Source organism: Trachymyrmex septentrionalis, unplaced genomic scaffold (genome assembly GCF_001594115.1).
Source record: "Trachymyrmex septentrionalis isolate Tsep2-gDNA-1 unplaced genomic scaffold, Tsep1.0 scaffold70, whole genome shotgun sequence".
Taxonomy (NCBI): Eukaryota; Metazoa; Arthropoda; class Insecta; order Hymenoptera; family Formicidae; genus Trachymyrmex; species Trachymyrmex septentrionalis.
The window spans coordinates 1,067,929-1,084,520 of record NW_017305885.1 but is presented as its reverse complement, the minus strand read 5'-3'; the positions used below and the strand labels follow the sequence as shown (position 1 = coordinate 1,084,520).

At 33.6% G+C, this 16,592-nt stretch overlaps 1 protein-coding gene across 2 annotated transcripts in view; it reads left to right on the top strand.

Annotated features, from left to right (window-relative positions):
* The window catches only part of LOC108753716 (hemicentin-2), a 362,006-nt gene that overhangs the window by 291,160 nt on the left and 54,254 nt on the right, over positions 1 to 16,592 (top strand). For both annotated transcript variants that reach the window (XM_018495572.1, XM_018495573.1), the window contains exon 9: positions 2,082 to 2,354. In XM_018495572.1, coding sequence (XP_018351074.1) covers positions 2,082 to 2,354 — 273 coding nt within the window. The remainder of the gene's footprint in view (positions 1 to 2,081; positions 2,355 to 16,592) is intronic.

Sequence of the window (16,592 nt, the reverse complement as noted above, 5' to 3'; positions counted from 1 at the left end):
CTCTCTCTCTCTCTCTCTCTCTCTCTCTCTCTCTCTCTCTCTCTCGATCTCTCGTCTGCTCCTTCGACCGACGATGCTGGATACGGGCTTCCGAGCACCTAATCTCTACGCAATTTAGATGGCTCGAGAGCACCTATAAACCAACCATGCTCCTTCGTGGGAATTATCGATTACACTGCTACTATGTCCTGTTCGAATCTCCTCCTGGATTACTTATCCGCCGGATAACGTCAAGGCGGGTTTAAACCAACGCGCTAATTTCGCCAGCTTGTAGACAGTCTACAGATAGGACGTAGTTTAAAGGGACAGAAGTGATAAAACTAGCGCTATCGACAGGCGAACAGATTTTTCTCGTAACTGTTACCAACATAAATGATGCAAACTTACATTATTTTTTATTTATTATATACATGTTCATATTTAAATATAATTTTTTATTCTTATTAACGATAGAAAAAGACATTATCGTATATTAAATTGTCTCTATTAAAAAAAATACTTTATGATAGTATGTGATATTCTATAATTTTCAAATATTCAATTTAACTAAACATCTTGGATGTGCATAATTCAATTAGTAGGAACACGAAAAGCATATCAAAGTAATTAGAGATAACGCGATCACAAACGGACGAGTATATGAGAACGTTAATCACCTTAGTGCACGCGAATCGCATTAAGATTTAGGACGATCACAAGCCGCTGCCGTAGAAGAAGAGACGCAGATCAAATTTGGAGATAACGAGAGCTGTCCGAAGAGAGGAATAATGCCGATGAAAAACGTCAAATTATCGGGCCTGATTACCGGGCCCTCTGTTTTCTCCCTTTTCCTTTCCTATGTTTGTTAAAGCACTAGCGGTGGTGTTTGCTGTAAAATTCCGAACAAACTACAAGACAAACGAGATATAGTTGGGAACCATACGAGCATGAGAGGAAGTGAAAGCCTCCTATCGCATCCGCACCACTTTGATCCCTTTGTTTTGCTATAGGATGAGCTGGAGGATCAGCTTGCTAACTCAAAGGACTGCTACGTCCTCTCATTCCTCTGCCCCGCTTCTTTCTCTTTCTCAGCCGAATTCCGTTGGAACAGTCCGGCTCTAATTCCCGAACAGAGATACGAGCAGCCTCTGCACACCATCTACTCTCTTGTTTCTCTCTCCCTCTCCCTCTCCCCTCCCCCCCTCTCTCTCTCTCTTTCTCTGCAATTGTGGACATAGCACTAGCTGGAGAGCAAACAATCGTAGCCGTATAATTCCATAGGTGGAATCGGAAAAGGACGGGAGGGATGAGGAAGGGTAGAAGTTGGAACCGACAGTACGTAACGTCATGGTGGGGAAAAGATTTTGTCGAACCCAGCACGTGAGGGTAGAGAGATACTGCCCCAACTTTATCTCTCGTACGTGCCGCTGATTTCTGATACCACAGTAGTTCTTGGATATCGATGACGGTATCGAAACCGGAATTCAAAATAACGGTAAAAGGTGAAAATGTGTTGAAAATTCTTAGAAAATTCTCACATTTACAGTACGTAAAAGCTATTAATTGTGCAACACGTTTTAACATTTTTTTCTAGCGTTTAGGAAAGATTTATATTTATATAATTATGGAATCTAACAAACAAAATACATGTAATGATAAATATAAAAGCATTTTAGGTTCAAACAAATAAAATTTGAATTTATTTGAAAATATTATGATATTTTTTAAATGAATTATTATATTATATATTTCATTACGAGTCATATTTACGAAATATAAAGAATCTAGAAGGAAGGAAGTCTGAGCTTTCCATAATAATCCATTACCCAAGCATTAAGTTTTAAGCCGTAAAAACTTAATCAATCGCAGACGAATGTGAGAAGAATAATCGACTATGATTGGTCAATTTCTTACGACTTAAGACTTAAAGCTTAGATAATAGCTTATTAAAGAAAATTCGTTAAAATTCCATTTTCGAGTGTGCGCTATGTCTACATTGTGGATTAATTTTCGTGCATTGTTCCATCTTCCTGTGGCCCATACATTTAAGTTCGACTTTTGAGTTTGCTGCTCATTGAGAGATTTAAATCAATGGGATTTAGATGATCCAGATATGGAGACCGAAGCGGAAGCACTGAACGGTGAAGCGACCGATTCTCGGCGGATGGAGGTGCAAATCGGCGGTGCTGTGACTCTCGAGTGCGACGGCGGTTGTTGGGGCCACGGATCTGGAATGGATCCAGTAGGCGGACCCGGGCCCCTCGCTTTGAGCCGGGTAGTATACCAAGAAGCTGGAGAGTATCGGTGCGTCGCGCCGGATCGGAAAATGCAGGATACGTGGCGAGCTCAGTTACCCTATCACATCAAAGTTACCGGTGAGTCCGATAAAATTTCTACCAGAATAGACTACTAGATTCTCAATGCTTGCACTGTACTGGTTTTTCTCTTCGTATCTTCACTCGCTCGCGTATATCAGCGGTGCATCTCTCGACTCTGAGGAATTTTTTTCTGTCTGCGAGCACGCAAGCCAAATGCGATAGAGATTATCTGAAAACCGATTAGACGTTTACAGTGCGCGTCCGCAAGTTACAAATTGAATTGCGATTCACATGACGTTGATAATGCGCGAGATGCATTGTTGCCGCGATTGGTATCTGACGAACATAACATTGTGCGGCGTGTCGCATTGTACCCGGTTGCATTGTAGGTTGCGGCTAACTACCTTGCCCGCTATCTGGTTCTAAATTTAATTATAACAGTCGACATTGAATTAACCGTGTTACGGTGGTAACACATTAATTATCAGCTTAAACTTTTGACGACCTGCTGAGGAGTATGGCAGAACGTTTCTCTTTCTCTCGTGCGACGTTAATGCATTCCTTTAATCCGTTTAATGTAGTTACGTTTCGGCAAAACAAATAAACTAGAGCTACACTCAAATGGTATAATTTGTGCATTTACATTTCATGTACACTTGTGTATATGAAGTTTGTTACGGTACGTACGCGGTTCAGCGGGTCAAATAAGATACTTCATTATGAGACGAATCGCGTGAAGAATTATAAAGGACATACATTTGACAGAAATATCTAAAACTCTCAGTTAATTACATATCATAATTACATTGTATCGAAGATAAATAATTTAAATACTTTTTTATTTTTAATTTAAACATGTGGAAATATTAAGTTTTTACACCCAAAAAGTACAGCAAAACCAAATATATACAAATATCCTTTAGACTTATTGAAATTGCATGCACACAATTTATGTTCACTTAAATTTAACTTTAATTAGGAAAGTTTTGCTAAGATAATTTTATCATGATTAACATTTAAAACGCAGAAATATTTTTGTAATAAATTTTAAACTTTAAGAATCAAAACATTAAAAAGCCTATATGGAGCGTTTCATTTTTATTTTACTGATATTTTTACATTTATAAAAATTTATTGTTCTAAATAAATATTTAAAAAAATAATGCTAATTAATGCGCGAGGCAGCACTGCAAATACATCTTCGTTTCGAATCGTAAAAAAAACACGCCACGTTTTTAATGACAAAAATTCTATAAAATGTAAAAGTGAGAGACAGAAATTTTTGGTTCGTTATATTAATTTGTTCTTTCAGATAAAAGCCATTGCGGCTAGTATTACATCGTAATTATGATAATATTTTTTAATGGATATGGCCGAATAATAACCATCATAATGTTTTAATGTTACCACGTGAAGCCATACAGCTAACGATTGCATAAAACTTACACACCATATGTAGAGTAATTAAATACTTTTTCACCGTCACATTACGGCTGGAAGGAATTAATTAAACGATGAGAATGTGAAACATTTTCATTCGTTATTAAAGCTTCGTAATAGCTTTCAGTATCATTTGCTGTACATCGGATCACGTTATAAGGCTATAAAACTATACATATATTATTATTTTCACGTATTCTTCGCGAATTTGATCTCTAATAAGTATTATTTTGATATATTGTGACTGAAATGTCATATAAATATTATGCAATAAAAATATAGTACAAGCCCAGAGAAATTATTATTTGTTACTACAATATGTATATTTGTATATATGCCTATATATATTAACTATTATTTTTTATGTAATATATAGTATATTATTAAGATTTTATTAATCACATGTAATATTGAATGTATAATTTATTAAATGCTTAATACTTTTAACCGAGATTTTCTTTTTTAATAATCATGTACTTTGTTTCAGTAAATAAACTCACATACTAATCATATAATACGAGAGAAGATTCGCTTTTTACTAAGAATATGTGAGCCTTAGTTTTTATCCAAATTGAAGTTAAAATCCGAATGCGATTTTGAATCTACATGTTTTTACTTGGTGAGAACCCCGAGGGGTTAAATGGAAGCGCGAACGCTGATAAAAGTTGAGTACTCAGTGCAATACAGATACTGGTCTAGATGCGCACGTAGCATACTCTTCGGGGATAGTGGTCAACGGAACGTGACGTCGTATAAAGCGAACAGAATATCAGCTGCGGTTGAGCCGGACTAAGTTGAACGTCTTGAAACACTGCGCTGAATGTCTGAATAATAATAGTATAAACATTTTGCCTACGTGACATTAATCGGTATTATTAAAACGTGAAAATTTTATCCAAAATCTTATAAAGTATGAAACTTTGGATAAAAAAATTTGAAATATACGCGTGACGAAGCTTCGCATACATTGAAAAAAAAATTAAATTTTAATAAATATTTGTTTGAATAATTCTAAGTAGATATTTACTAAAGGTAAATATATATTTATTTGATATACAAAAAACCAGTACTTTTACTATTATTTTTTTGTTGAGTAAATATTTATTTTACTGTAAATAAATATATTGACTTATAGCATTGTACTATTCGAAGAAGTGTGTATTAAGAGTTAATATTTTTTTTGGCTTGTTAAAATATTGGGGCTGTAAGTAAAAGCTGATTTGTATAACTCTCTACAATTTGTCCTTTTCAGTAATAAAGTTTTAACTCTTATAAGTTAACATAGTATTATCTGTTTAAAATACATTTAAACATTCTAGATAATCGACAGAATACGTAAACTTAATAATGACTACTACTTCTGAGCAGCGTTACAGTCGCTACTTTAAAACTCGCGTTTGCAACGTTATGAAAGAAAACAACTTTATGACGTGAAATGGGAATTGTTGTGTCGTAAAGCAGTCTCGTGACTCGGCATACTCAGCATACTCTACCGAGATGATTCCTGCTCCTTTCTTCGACAAGAGACCGATTTAGTATCGAACCAAGACTCACAAAACGGGCTATGTATTGGAAATCACGAAACACACTGTCGTCTCGCGGTTTTACTGCTGTGAAATCTCTCGTGTTTGTCTTCGATTCCCTCGACTGGCAACAGTAAAAGGGCACCCTACCCAAAACTGTCATTGTCACAGCTTTGGAGCGTCAAGAACGGAACGGTCATTTGGCGAGAAGCGCGGATGAAAACGACGCGAAGGATCACGAGCGAGAGAGGAGGCAAAAGGGAGCAACGGGAGGAAACTTTGCCAACGTTTAACTTTTCCATTTCTCCTCTGGGATCTTGTCCTCGTAAAATGGTTCTCGGACATCCTCACCGACACGTCCGCCCGCCCCTGTTCGCGCAAGCTTACGAGGGCGCGCGTTGATCTGTCTGAAAGGTGTGCGAGGCACGTAGCAGCACGCCGCGATATCTCGTTTCGTTTAGCTCTTAACGAGTTTGCGTGGCTCCCGAATGGCTCATAATTTTAAAATGATCTGGATTTTGATCTTGAAAACTTGAATCATGAGTGAAAATTAGTCTCATGTTAGTTTCTTAAAAATGAAAATTGAGACTAAATACATGGTTAATATCAATAGTATTCGATTAGTTTATCCGGATTTCAAACGTAATTACACATAGTAATTAACATAAGTTCTATATGAGTAGAGATAATAAAATGTGTTAAATATGAATATTTGGAATTAAGAAAAATATAAAAATTAAAAGGTCCCTGAAGATTCATCAATTTTATATGAATTAATTCTTCGCAACAGAATATAGCGTATAAAAAAAATATGTTATATAAAATATAATTATAATCAATTTTACGATAGAAAATGAAATCAGTAATACTACCGGAATGTTGGAACAAATTTTCACAGAAAATCCTTCTCTATTTTAGTGAATTCACCAATAATTTCTTTCAAATTCCACCACCGTCGAAATTGTTCTCGCACGAGATTTCGGTCGTATTTTGCGGACGTATCATTCACCCGATAAAGAATCACGGGTGCTCCGATGAATCCATAGACGATAAAAAGACACTCGTCCATTGAAATACGATGTTATACGTTCGCGATTGCAAGAGACGTTGGACAGTTTCGTCTCTCCCTTTCCTCTCCCCAGCCTCGGATACGACTGTGGAAATATCGTGTATACCCGGTTATTTTTCCTTGCCCTATTTACGCGACGATGATAGATGCAGAACGTTTTCTTTCTCTTTTACCTCCGCGCGTATATCCCTCATGACCGCCGCGCGTTCTCTATCCGCTTCCTTCCTTCTACCACCATTCAGCCCGAAGCAATCGCTGGAGCAATCCCGACTTCTTATTGATTGCGGCTCGGGGAACTCGTGCGTGTAAGGCGCTCAGCCGTCGGTCGAACGTTTACTATCCCGGCGAATGCTTCCTACGTCGTTTCCATAGAAATGAAAAGACACAGAAGGCACACCGAAATTATTTCGTCGTCGTCGATCGTCATCCCGCACGCTCGTAATAATTTTTCCACCTCACTTTATCACTCGGCGAGCAACACCTCCCTCGGGGGTTGTCCAACGCGCGAAATATAAGTTTCCTGCTCCGATATCAAAATATTTCTACTGCGATCCTAATGCATTTCTCTAGGTTGTTGAGCCTCTTTTCGCGTTTCCCCAATTTCTCCATAATTCATTCGATCTCGTTTGTTGTATTTGTAAAAAATGCTCTCAAATTTTTTGACGTTTCCTATACGGAATGAAAGATCAAAAGTTATTGGAATCATACAGGAAGTACAATTCTCCAATGATAACACGATTTGTTGATTTGACTGAAAAATTTTCGAGTATGTCGATATTGTTGCGTTGATAGAAAAGTTATAAAATTAATAACTTTTCAGTAAAAAAACATTTTTTTAATTCTGAATCGGGGGACGTTTTAATGGGTACAATAAATATGTAATTTCTATAACTTCACTTTCTATCTATATTATGCTTTCAATTATAATGTATTCTTTAAAATTATTATATATTATGAGTTTTTAAAACTTGAACATTGCAACTCTAATATAATATAATTCGATCTTATCAGAGCTGTTGGCATTTTTCCACATAAATGAGTTACAAATGTGCTATTTTTTCATAAATATTAATCCTTCTATCAATACATAAGTACTTATAACGAATTTTTAGCAATAAACATTTTTATATTTTTGTGCGAATTTCATTACGCTTCAAAAACCTCATCCTTCGAACAATAAAGAACAATGTTGCACTTTATCTCGTTTTCATTTTTACATTTTTAGTGAGAATTTTTTGTGAAACATGATAATGATGAGATGAAAAATTATGCATCGACAAAAAAGTTAATCTTTATAGTCGATTTTTTTCATTATTTCAAAATTGATAATTTTTTATTTATGTCATTTTTCTATCAATAGGGATATATTAAAATTATACTGTATAATATTGTATGTGTTATATTATTTTATATGTTACGTAGATGTTATATTTTTGCTTCTTTATTCTTTATTTTATCCCCTCATAATACAACAAAACAATTCAACGTTTTTCATAATAAAAGAATCAATATAATTGTTTATACATATATATAATTAAACTTTTGTTCTCAAACTGATATATACGCAATAATCGTGCAGAGATCTTTTGTTCCTTTTGCATACGTTGTTTCCGAATCGACCAAGCGTGTAGTGATATGAGAGAAGTGTGGATGGAAACGCGTATCGTGCAACTTCAAAGCGACCATCAGTTGAATATATTATGGAAGTGCTGTACGTGCGGTTTGTATGATATTCGGTACCACAGCATACGCGGCATGTTTGCAATAATCTTAACCATATTTAAACATTTGAAACCACGACACATATTCACTATATACATACATATGCATATTTTTCTACGAAGAAATCTATAATATAAAAAGAATAATGGAAATCTATGTATGTTACAGATTAATAAATCTTCTCTTAACTGTTTTTACTAAGCAACTCGTTTTTTAATTACTTTTATTTGTGTCTCTTCACAATTGAAAATCTTAAAATACAATATAATAAAAGAAATATTCCTCTCATTAAAAGTAATCTAGTTTTGAAGAAAAGAAATGCAGTATCACGAAAGTAATCTTTTAATGTAATTTCTTTTAATATATCTATTCTTCTGGTTTCGACTATATTTTTAATAATTAGCAACTAAATAGAATTTTTTTCTGTTCTTAGCAAGAAAATAAAGCGGCCTTTGATTATTGTCACGGAATACTCTTTAACCTTTGTTGGGAACTTCAATCAATGGATAAAACTTGTCTGAGAATAAAATAATAACGTTTAATTAAAACGAAGTAGAAATATTTTTACTTCCTGTTGTATATTTTTAGAGCGGATCAGTTTATAAGCTAAAAATAATGATAATTTATAAGCTAAAATTCATTTTTGTACTCTGGGTTTACCAACGAATTATTGCAATAGCGATTATTTCTGATTTGTTACTAGGAAATGAAAATTAAATTTAAGAAATCTGTCGCTTAGCCTATCTTTCTAATGTTTACTTAAACGTTTACTTAAATGAAACGAATGTTTCATTAAACGTTCATGAAATCTTTATTTTCACACTTCACGAAACTAAGATAGGATTTTTTTCTTTAATTGATCCATAAAGAGATGTGTTTACACTAATGATAGAACTTACATAATGAAACTTTCGTGTGTTCGTTAAATCGCCATCCAAGTTTGTCGAGTGAATACCACATATAGCTCTATTCTGTTGTAGAAAATTCAAGCTTCATTAACAAATTAAATGGTGCTGTTTGAATAATGTATAACCGGATAAATATTTTATAACTCAAACAAGTTCGTGATGAGAGAGGAAAAGGAAAGAGAGGCAAGAAGAGAGAGAATATAAGCAATTTTCATATAAAATAAAATACAGGTAATAAGCTTAATACTTTGATAATTGCGCAATTAATTTTCTAAACTTATCTCTCTTATTTAAATCCTCTCTCTTATTTTTTATATTTCAAATTTTACCTTTTTATCTTATTACGTTCTTTGCTCGATTCTTTTAGCTCAACAAGTTCTTAAAATCTTTATTGACATTTTTTGTAGGAAAATCAAAATAAATTGTTACAGAGATACGAGCAAGTTAAGATAAATAACTAATCAGTTCTTTCGATTCTTACGATGCTCTAATTAGAGTTAATGAAAAGGAACAAATTTGTGTTAATGCACGTTGTCAAGCCGAGCTGATCTATAAAATATTCAGTGAAATTGAATATATTTCGAATAGACAGTTTTCAACACGACTTTCAACTAAGACGCAGATAACTGGGATTTTAAGATTCAGGTTCTCTAAGAGCTTTCCACGGTTAACCACTGGAGAGTTAATTTCATGAGTACACAGTGAGTCCTTTCGTCCAAGGGACGATGTATCTCATACCAGCGATTTCGTATTTGCATGCTTGATAAAAGGAACCAGTATATAATTATGAACCAAACGGTTGGATCTAGTCATTAGTGGAAGTTATGCGTAAGAAACAAAGACTTGATTGTCCAATTCAAAGCGAGGAGAAAGAAAAATGAACCGCCTCGGGTCAGAAACCAGCTTCATCTCGACCGCTAATATCTCACAGCGTGTTCTGAATTTTTTAAAAACGTCGAATCTATAGCTATACATTGTAGATATGCCTCCGAAAAATTCATCCGGCTTCAAACGATCTCGCGCAGAAATTAACTCACTTCATTATCCAACGGTGTAGATAGACAGTAGATAGACAAACGAACAGCTCCATACTTTGTATTAACGAACACGCTAAACTTCATGGTTCATTAACGTTAACTCACGTTGGAGGAACAAAAACTGATCTTGTATAATGAAGTATATTATATACTCATATGAGCATATTATAATATACCCATTAATCATCGTTTTTAGGCTGGCATAATACCATCGACGAAAAAAAATGTTTGAAGAAACCTACACGGCTTCCTGAGAGAAATATATATCAGAATATATAATATCAGAAATAATGTAGTTTCAACAAAATCGAAAATGTACAGAATAATATTCGAGTTTTTTACACATGTAATATACAATAATATATTTATAATAGAATTATATATGTCTTTCTATATGATTGAAATTGCTTCTAAAAAAAAAGTATTTAGTCAAACAGAATGTACGTTTTAAGTTATATTTAACATATCGGATATATTATCTTTTTTTTTCACACGAGTTTTCATATAAAATTTTAGTCTAGTCAAAATATACATAATATCTATACCAAAGACATCGTCACTAATCATAAAAATAATTATTTCAAAGTAAAAAATAAAAACATTATTTGCATTTACATTTATTATCAGTGGATCTGAATACGATATAGATGGCATGGCCGATTAGATTTAAATTTACATTGCTATGATCGCCGTTATTCGAGCGACATTCGGACGATGGGAAATAACGACCCGAGAGACGCAGCTCTGTACACTGCATATCGGGCTCAACGTGGATGGAGAAGAGTCGGCATGCACGTAACAAAACGTAACCCCGAAAACGATGGTGTACACGGGTCCCCCGAGGGAGCTGTGCAGCATTCAAACGAATCGAACGACATACAATCGTAACCCCGAAACGTGAAAGCGCCTGACCGCAGCTGTAAAAATCCCGCGTTGTCGATAAAAATTGCCTTCTAACGAAGCCAAGCTCGAAAAACACCGAATGAGCCTTCGAACACCCGGGGAAATTCTTTTGCGCTTATATTGAAGCTTGCTTCTCCACCTGCGTACAGTACTATTCCAAAAGAAACGCTATTTCAACGAAACGGTATTTGAACCTCACATTTCTTTTTATTTGACAGAAACCATTACAATCGATATTGAATTAATAGTGAGTGATATCAAATTTTAAATAGAAAGATTAATTCAATTAATTTTGTTGATTTTTTTCTGTTGAAATATGTGTGTGTGTGTTATATACTTTTTAAATTTTTGAATAACAGTTAATCTGTATATATATCGTATTTCTCTCTCTCTCTCTCTCTCTCTCTCTCTATATATATATATATATATATATATATATATATATATGTTCTATATTATACAAATTACAGTTTTATTGTTATAATCTTGAATTTATACATAATTTACGTTCATAAATCATAAATTGTATGTACAGTTATTACTTATTCATTCCATTATATGAAGAATGAATAAGTGATAACTACATATACAATGGATGATAAGAATAAATGATATGAATAGGAAATTAATTTCTATCTTGGAAACTTTCATACTATTAGACTCTTAATCACATTTATTTGCAAAAATATTACATGCAGAAATAGTTACTGAAATTAGTCCTCAAATAAATAAATATATTACAAATAAACATTAAATATTGTGTGTGTATGTGTATGTGTATGTGTATGTGTGCGTTTACAGACATAATTATTTTAAAATAAAGTTTGTCTCTAATTTGAATAGGAACAATAAATAAATTTAAGCAATATATATTGTAATTGACATTAATTTCCAATATGTTACAATTACTACTCAACTTAAATTATAACATGATTTACACAAGTCGATGATAAAATTGATGATTTACGCATTTACGTTTTTCTATTCCAATGTACGTAATATTACTAAAAGATTTATCGCTGCAATCACTTCTGTTTGAAGTTGGTCAATATTTTTAAACGACGCTATACATTTGCTTCAATACGTGCAATACAGTCTACATTTGACCAATTGCACTACATTTACATCAAATATTTGAATTTTTATGTTTTTTTTCATGTTATTCCTTTTAGTTCCAAATCTGACAATACGTTTCATAATACACCTCTATTTTCTATTGCCTAGTTTTAATGCCTCTATTTTCTATTGCCCAGTCAAATGCATTTTCCCATTTTTAAGAATGTAAAAAATATATATAAAATTGAGTTATTGAAATCCATCAATATGAAGACAAATATAGGAAAATTGGAATGCTTTGCGAATTTTTTTTTCACTTTTTTTGATCTTGTGAAGTTAAGGTTAATGTAACTTCGATCAAATAGTTCGATGAAAAGGGTAAGGTCACCAATATAAAGATAAGATTGAATATTAAACGATGAAACTATCTTTTGCTGTGGTATCACATATACACACGTCTGCTCTGCAGTGCAGATCAGATGATGAACGATGTAGCTGCGCTATTTTTACGCTACTACTTTATCACGGATGCACTACGATGTTACTATATAAAGCGCAATGTGAAAAATTTCCTCTTGATGGTACGAACGATATTTTAGTTGCTCTTCATACGGATAACTGCTTTCAGATCATACGAGATCTATTTTGAAGGTATGTAGCATGTTATCTCCGCGTAATTTGATATTATTATTTAAAAATTTGGAAAATAAACAAATTTAAATCTCTGCATCACAAGCGTTTAATTAATATGTATTTTTTTATAATATTAATAAATATAGTTAGTTTTTTAGATTAATTATTGTATTTTACAGGAAAGCAGTCTTTCAATCTCAAAATTATTACTTTGTATTTAAACAAAATAAATGTAACGTTTAATTACTACTAGAACTCATATGTACATGCAAAATAAAAAAAAATGATACATATCCTATACCTAGGTAGCAAAGAACATTTCTCATATTTTTCTTATTTTCTTTGTGACATACAAAAAACTTCGCATTCTATTTCAGGAATAATATCTTGGTGTAACAGCTTTTTACATTTCCTTATATATAAATGCAATTCGTTACACAATGCAAATCTGTTTCTTCACTTAATGAGAACTTTGGAGAAAAGAAATTTTTAAACCTCTTATTTTTATCGTAAAAGACATAATTAATGAAGGACAAAAAAGGATTAATATACAGAGGAGCAATATTTCTTCTTCCAAATCGTAGTAGTCGTACAATCATACTGCTATGTGATTTTTAATTATATCAATTCTTCCCTCCGTCGTACGAACTCTGCAGCTCCGACGGTGTTAGTTGACTCACGAAATACTATTGAAACAAATTATTTGATATTGTCGATGACACACGGGAATAAAACGGGGTCTGCCTTTGCTTATGTTCGGAGAGCCTTCGGAGGAGAAGGGTGGATGTAATCATCGGACACCTCGAGGGGATGGTGTAAGGAAACGGGATCTTGGAAGTCAATGGCTCTCTGTCGCATCTCCGTTCTCCCCTGCGACCATTCCCCCGTCAAGCGGGATTACCTTTTTTGTCATTCTTGTCACGTGTATCTCTCTCCTGATCCATCCTCCTCCTGACTGGGTTTTCTCCACATTTCTTTCTCTTTCATTTTCATGCAGTCACGCTGGGAAAATTTCCATCTCCCATTCGCAGATCAATACTTCATTAATTCCGTCTTCTGAATATAGGGATCGCGAATAATTATTTAGTCATCGAAGGGATGAATGTAATTTCGGATACCGCAATAACGACACTTGGCTCTGATGAAAGTATCTGTGTCTCTTTTATTAAAGGGAATGTAAATTTGTAGGTGTATAATTTATTCTGCTTTCATTTCTTTGTTTGCTAATGAAGACACTAAATTATTCTGTCCTATGTATGTTTCGTCTTTATTAATAACATATCCGAATAATTTGTATAATTATTATTATTACTATTGTATTAGATACTATTGATATAGAATCTATATCGGATTAAAAGTTTCATTAAAACAGCATTGTCCAATCTTTAATCTCGTCTCCTCTAATCGTTTTCTAATTTTAAACTCCAACTTGAACAATTTTTGTGCAAAACTGCAAGGTTAACGGATTCAATATAAAAGATCTGACCTCTTTGATTATCCTTCATCGAAAACTTTCTTCTTGTAGCTCTAGCGCTGTGTGTGATGAATATTTGATTAATTCCGCCTCCAGAACGCGGAGATTGCGAGCGATCTCACATTCGAGACGCGTCCGCATCGGAATTAAATTTTATTTCACAGACCAATGCCGTGATTGTTGCGGATGCAGGCGGTAAACGTTTACTTTATTCAAATTTTCGGCTCTTTCCTCTCTCAATTACTCTTTCAACTTCGCGCAATAGAGTGTGATGCACTCGATAAAATTCCGACGGAATACATATATATATATGTAATGTATATGTATGTATATATATGTGTATGTATGTGCATGTATATACCAAATTAAACAAATACATAACGCATAAAAATAGATGAGCGCAAGTCATGTAATTATTAATTATTTCAGGAAATATTTTAATTATGTGCAAAATTATTTCATTAAGCGTTCCACTAAAAATAATAGTTATATAATAAGTATATAAAAATAATAAAAATACTTTCTAAAAAACTTTTAGAGTGAATCTCACTTTAAAATGAAATCTCACACTTTTAAAGACTGAAAATTAAGACAGACTCAATTTTCATTCTTTAGACTGAAGTTCCACTCTAAAACATTTAGAAAGTATATAAAATGATAATTTGTCGTAATTTTTTATCCCTCGGAAATAAACAACAGAGACTCGCCGGAAGCGAGTCGGCACGCTTCTTGCAACGTTTATTATACATATTTCCACTTAAAATATAATATATTTCGGTTTTTCCGAATTTTGCTATTTCCACTAATTCAATAAATGTTTAATCTAATTTAGATACAATTCTGCCTTTTTTACAGATGATACGTTTATATTCATTTTTAAATTTAAATTATTGTACGCGATGTAAGTTTAACGATCGCCGATTTACGTAAAATTGCAATAGATATTTCGTCATTGTTCTCCGCTTTCTTTTGCATTGCTCTTCGCGCGTTTATATCCAGGCAACGAATCTCATCATTGTGACAGAAGACGAATAATGGAACATTTATAGCGCCTAAGGAGGATATCACGAGGCTTGCCCTCAATTTCACGACGATAGCGAAGCGGCTGCTGTTTAGTATCTCGTCCAGTGTTAACGTCGCGTTGTGGAATGTCCACAGGAAATTTAATTAATGGAAGCAGGAAATTCGTTCGAATTTAAATCGAACTACGTCAACCGTTTTAATCAGGCGGCATAATTATCTTCCCGGCGAGTGCAAGGGAGTTAATGAATCTAATTACAAACCGGAGCGAATAAACATATTTTACAGCGTGAATCGGATAGTTAATAGGATGATAATCCCGTATCCTCTCCCTCCTCTCTTCCGCAATGTGTAATCTGATTTATAGCTTTATATTGCAGGATACTCGCACGATAACCATTAATAGTGCTATACTTACTATAAAACTGTATTGGCAGCTATTTCACTCTGCAATGATCGCGGCAGCAATTTAATAGTCCTGTAATTAACATGCTGAATGCATCGAGAATGTGTTCCACCATTAACGAACAGAATTGAGGAAAGTTAAACAAAATTCATTCCGGATCTCTTTGCCATACTAATGGAGAGGATCTGGCTATAGACCATGATCTACTACAGGATTTTCTCTGCCATGAAATCATTAAATAAACTTAAGTCAAACTAGAGCGATTTTATTTTACACATTTTTTTCTGAAAAAGAAAAAAAATTGTAACAATTCTAGGAATTTTGATAAATTTTTTAATTTTTGGAGTTGTTCAAAAATTAAAGAACTGTATGCTTCATCGAACAATGTCTTATATTCAAATATTTATCTTGATAAAATAAGATTGCTTGGAAATTGGATATATAATCGATATTATATTTCCTGTAGGGAAATCTCCGGAATCAAAAACTTGTCGTAATCTGTAATTGTTCTTAAAGCTTTTAATAGTTTGTCAGTAGGAGACGAAGACAGAAACATAATAAAAGCGCTATTAAGGAATCTGACGAGATCCGCTATGCAGATTAATCGTATTCCGTGACCCGCGTCTTGGCTGAAGAATATCGCCAGGGGATATTAGATATGCACGGCGAGACGCCGCGACCATAAATCAATTTGTATCCCGACCGTAATGTGTTCATAATTCATGCTTAGCCTAACACAGCTCTATAGGTGGGTGCTGAAAAATTAATGCAGCGAAAATGGCCGGTATTATTCCGCCCCGTTTCCGCCCAGCCATTGTTCCGATTGCTGCTCGGATATCAGCGTCTTCGAATTTGTTATCTCGCTGAAAACAACCTCGTTAATTACACATTTCTACAAAGCAAAAAGTACAACGGTGATAAAAAAATATATCACTGTGGTTAAACGTTATTAACAATCAATATACCTATGTATTTATTTTTATGTTTAGAAACAAATGCAAAAATGTATATTTATGGATTCATTTTATTTTATGTTAGATATATGTTTGATTGCAATTAGATAGGAATTTTCTGACTCTAGATATGTAATTTATATGTATATAT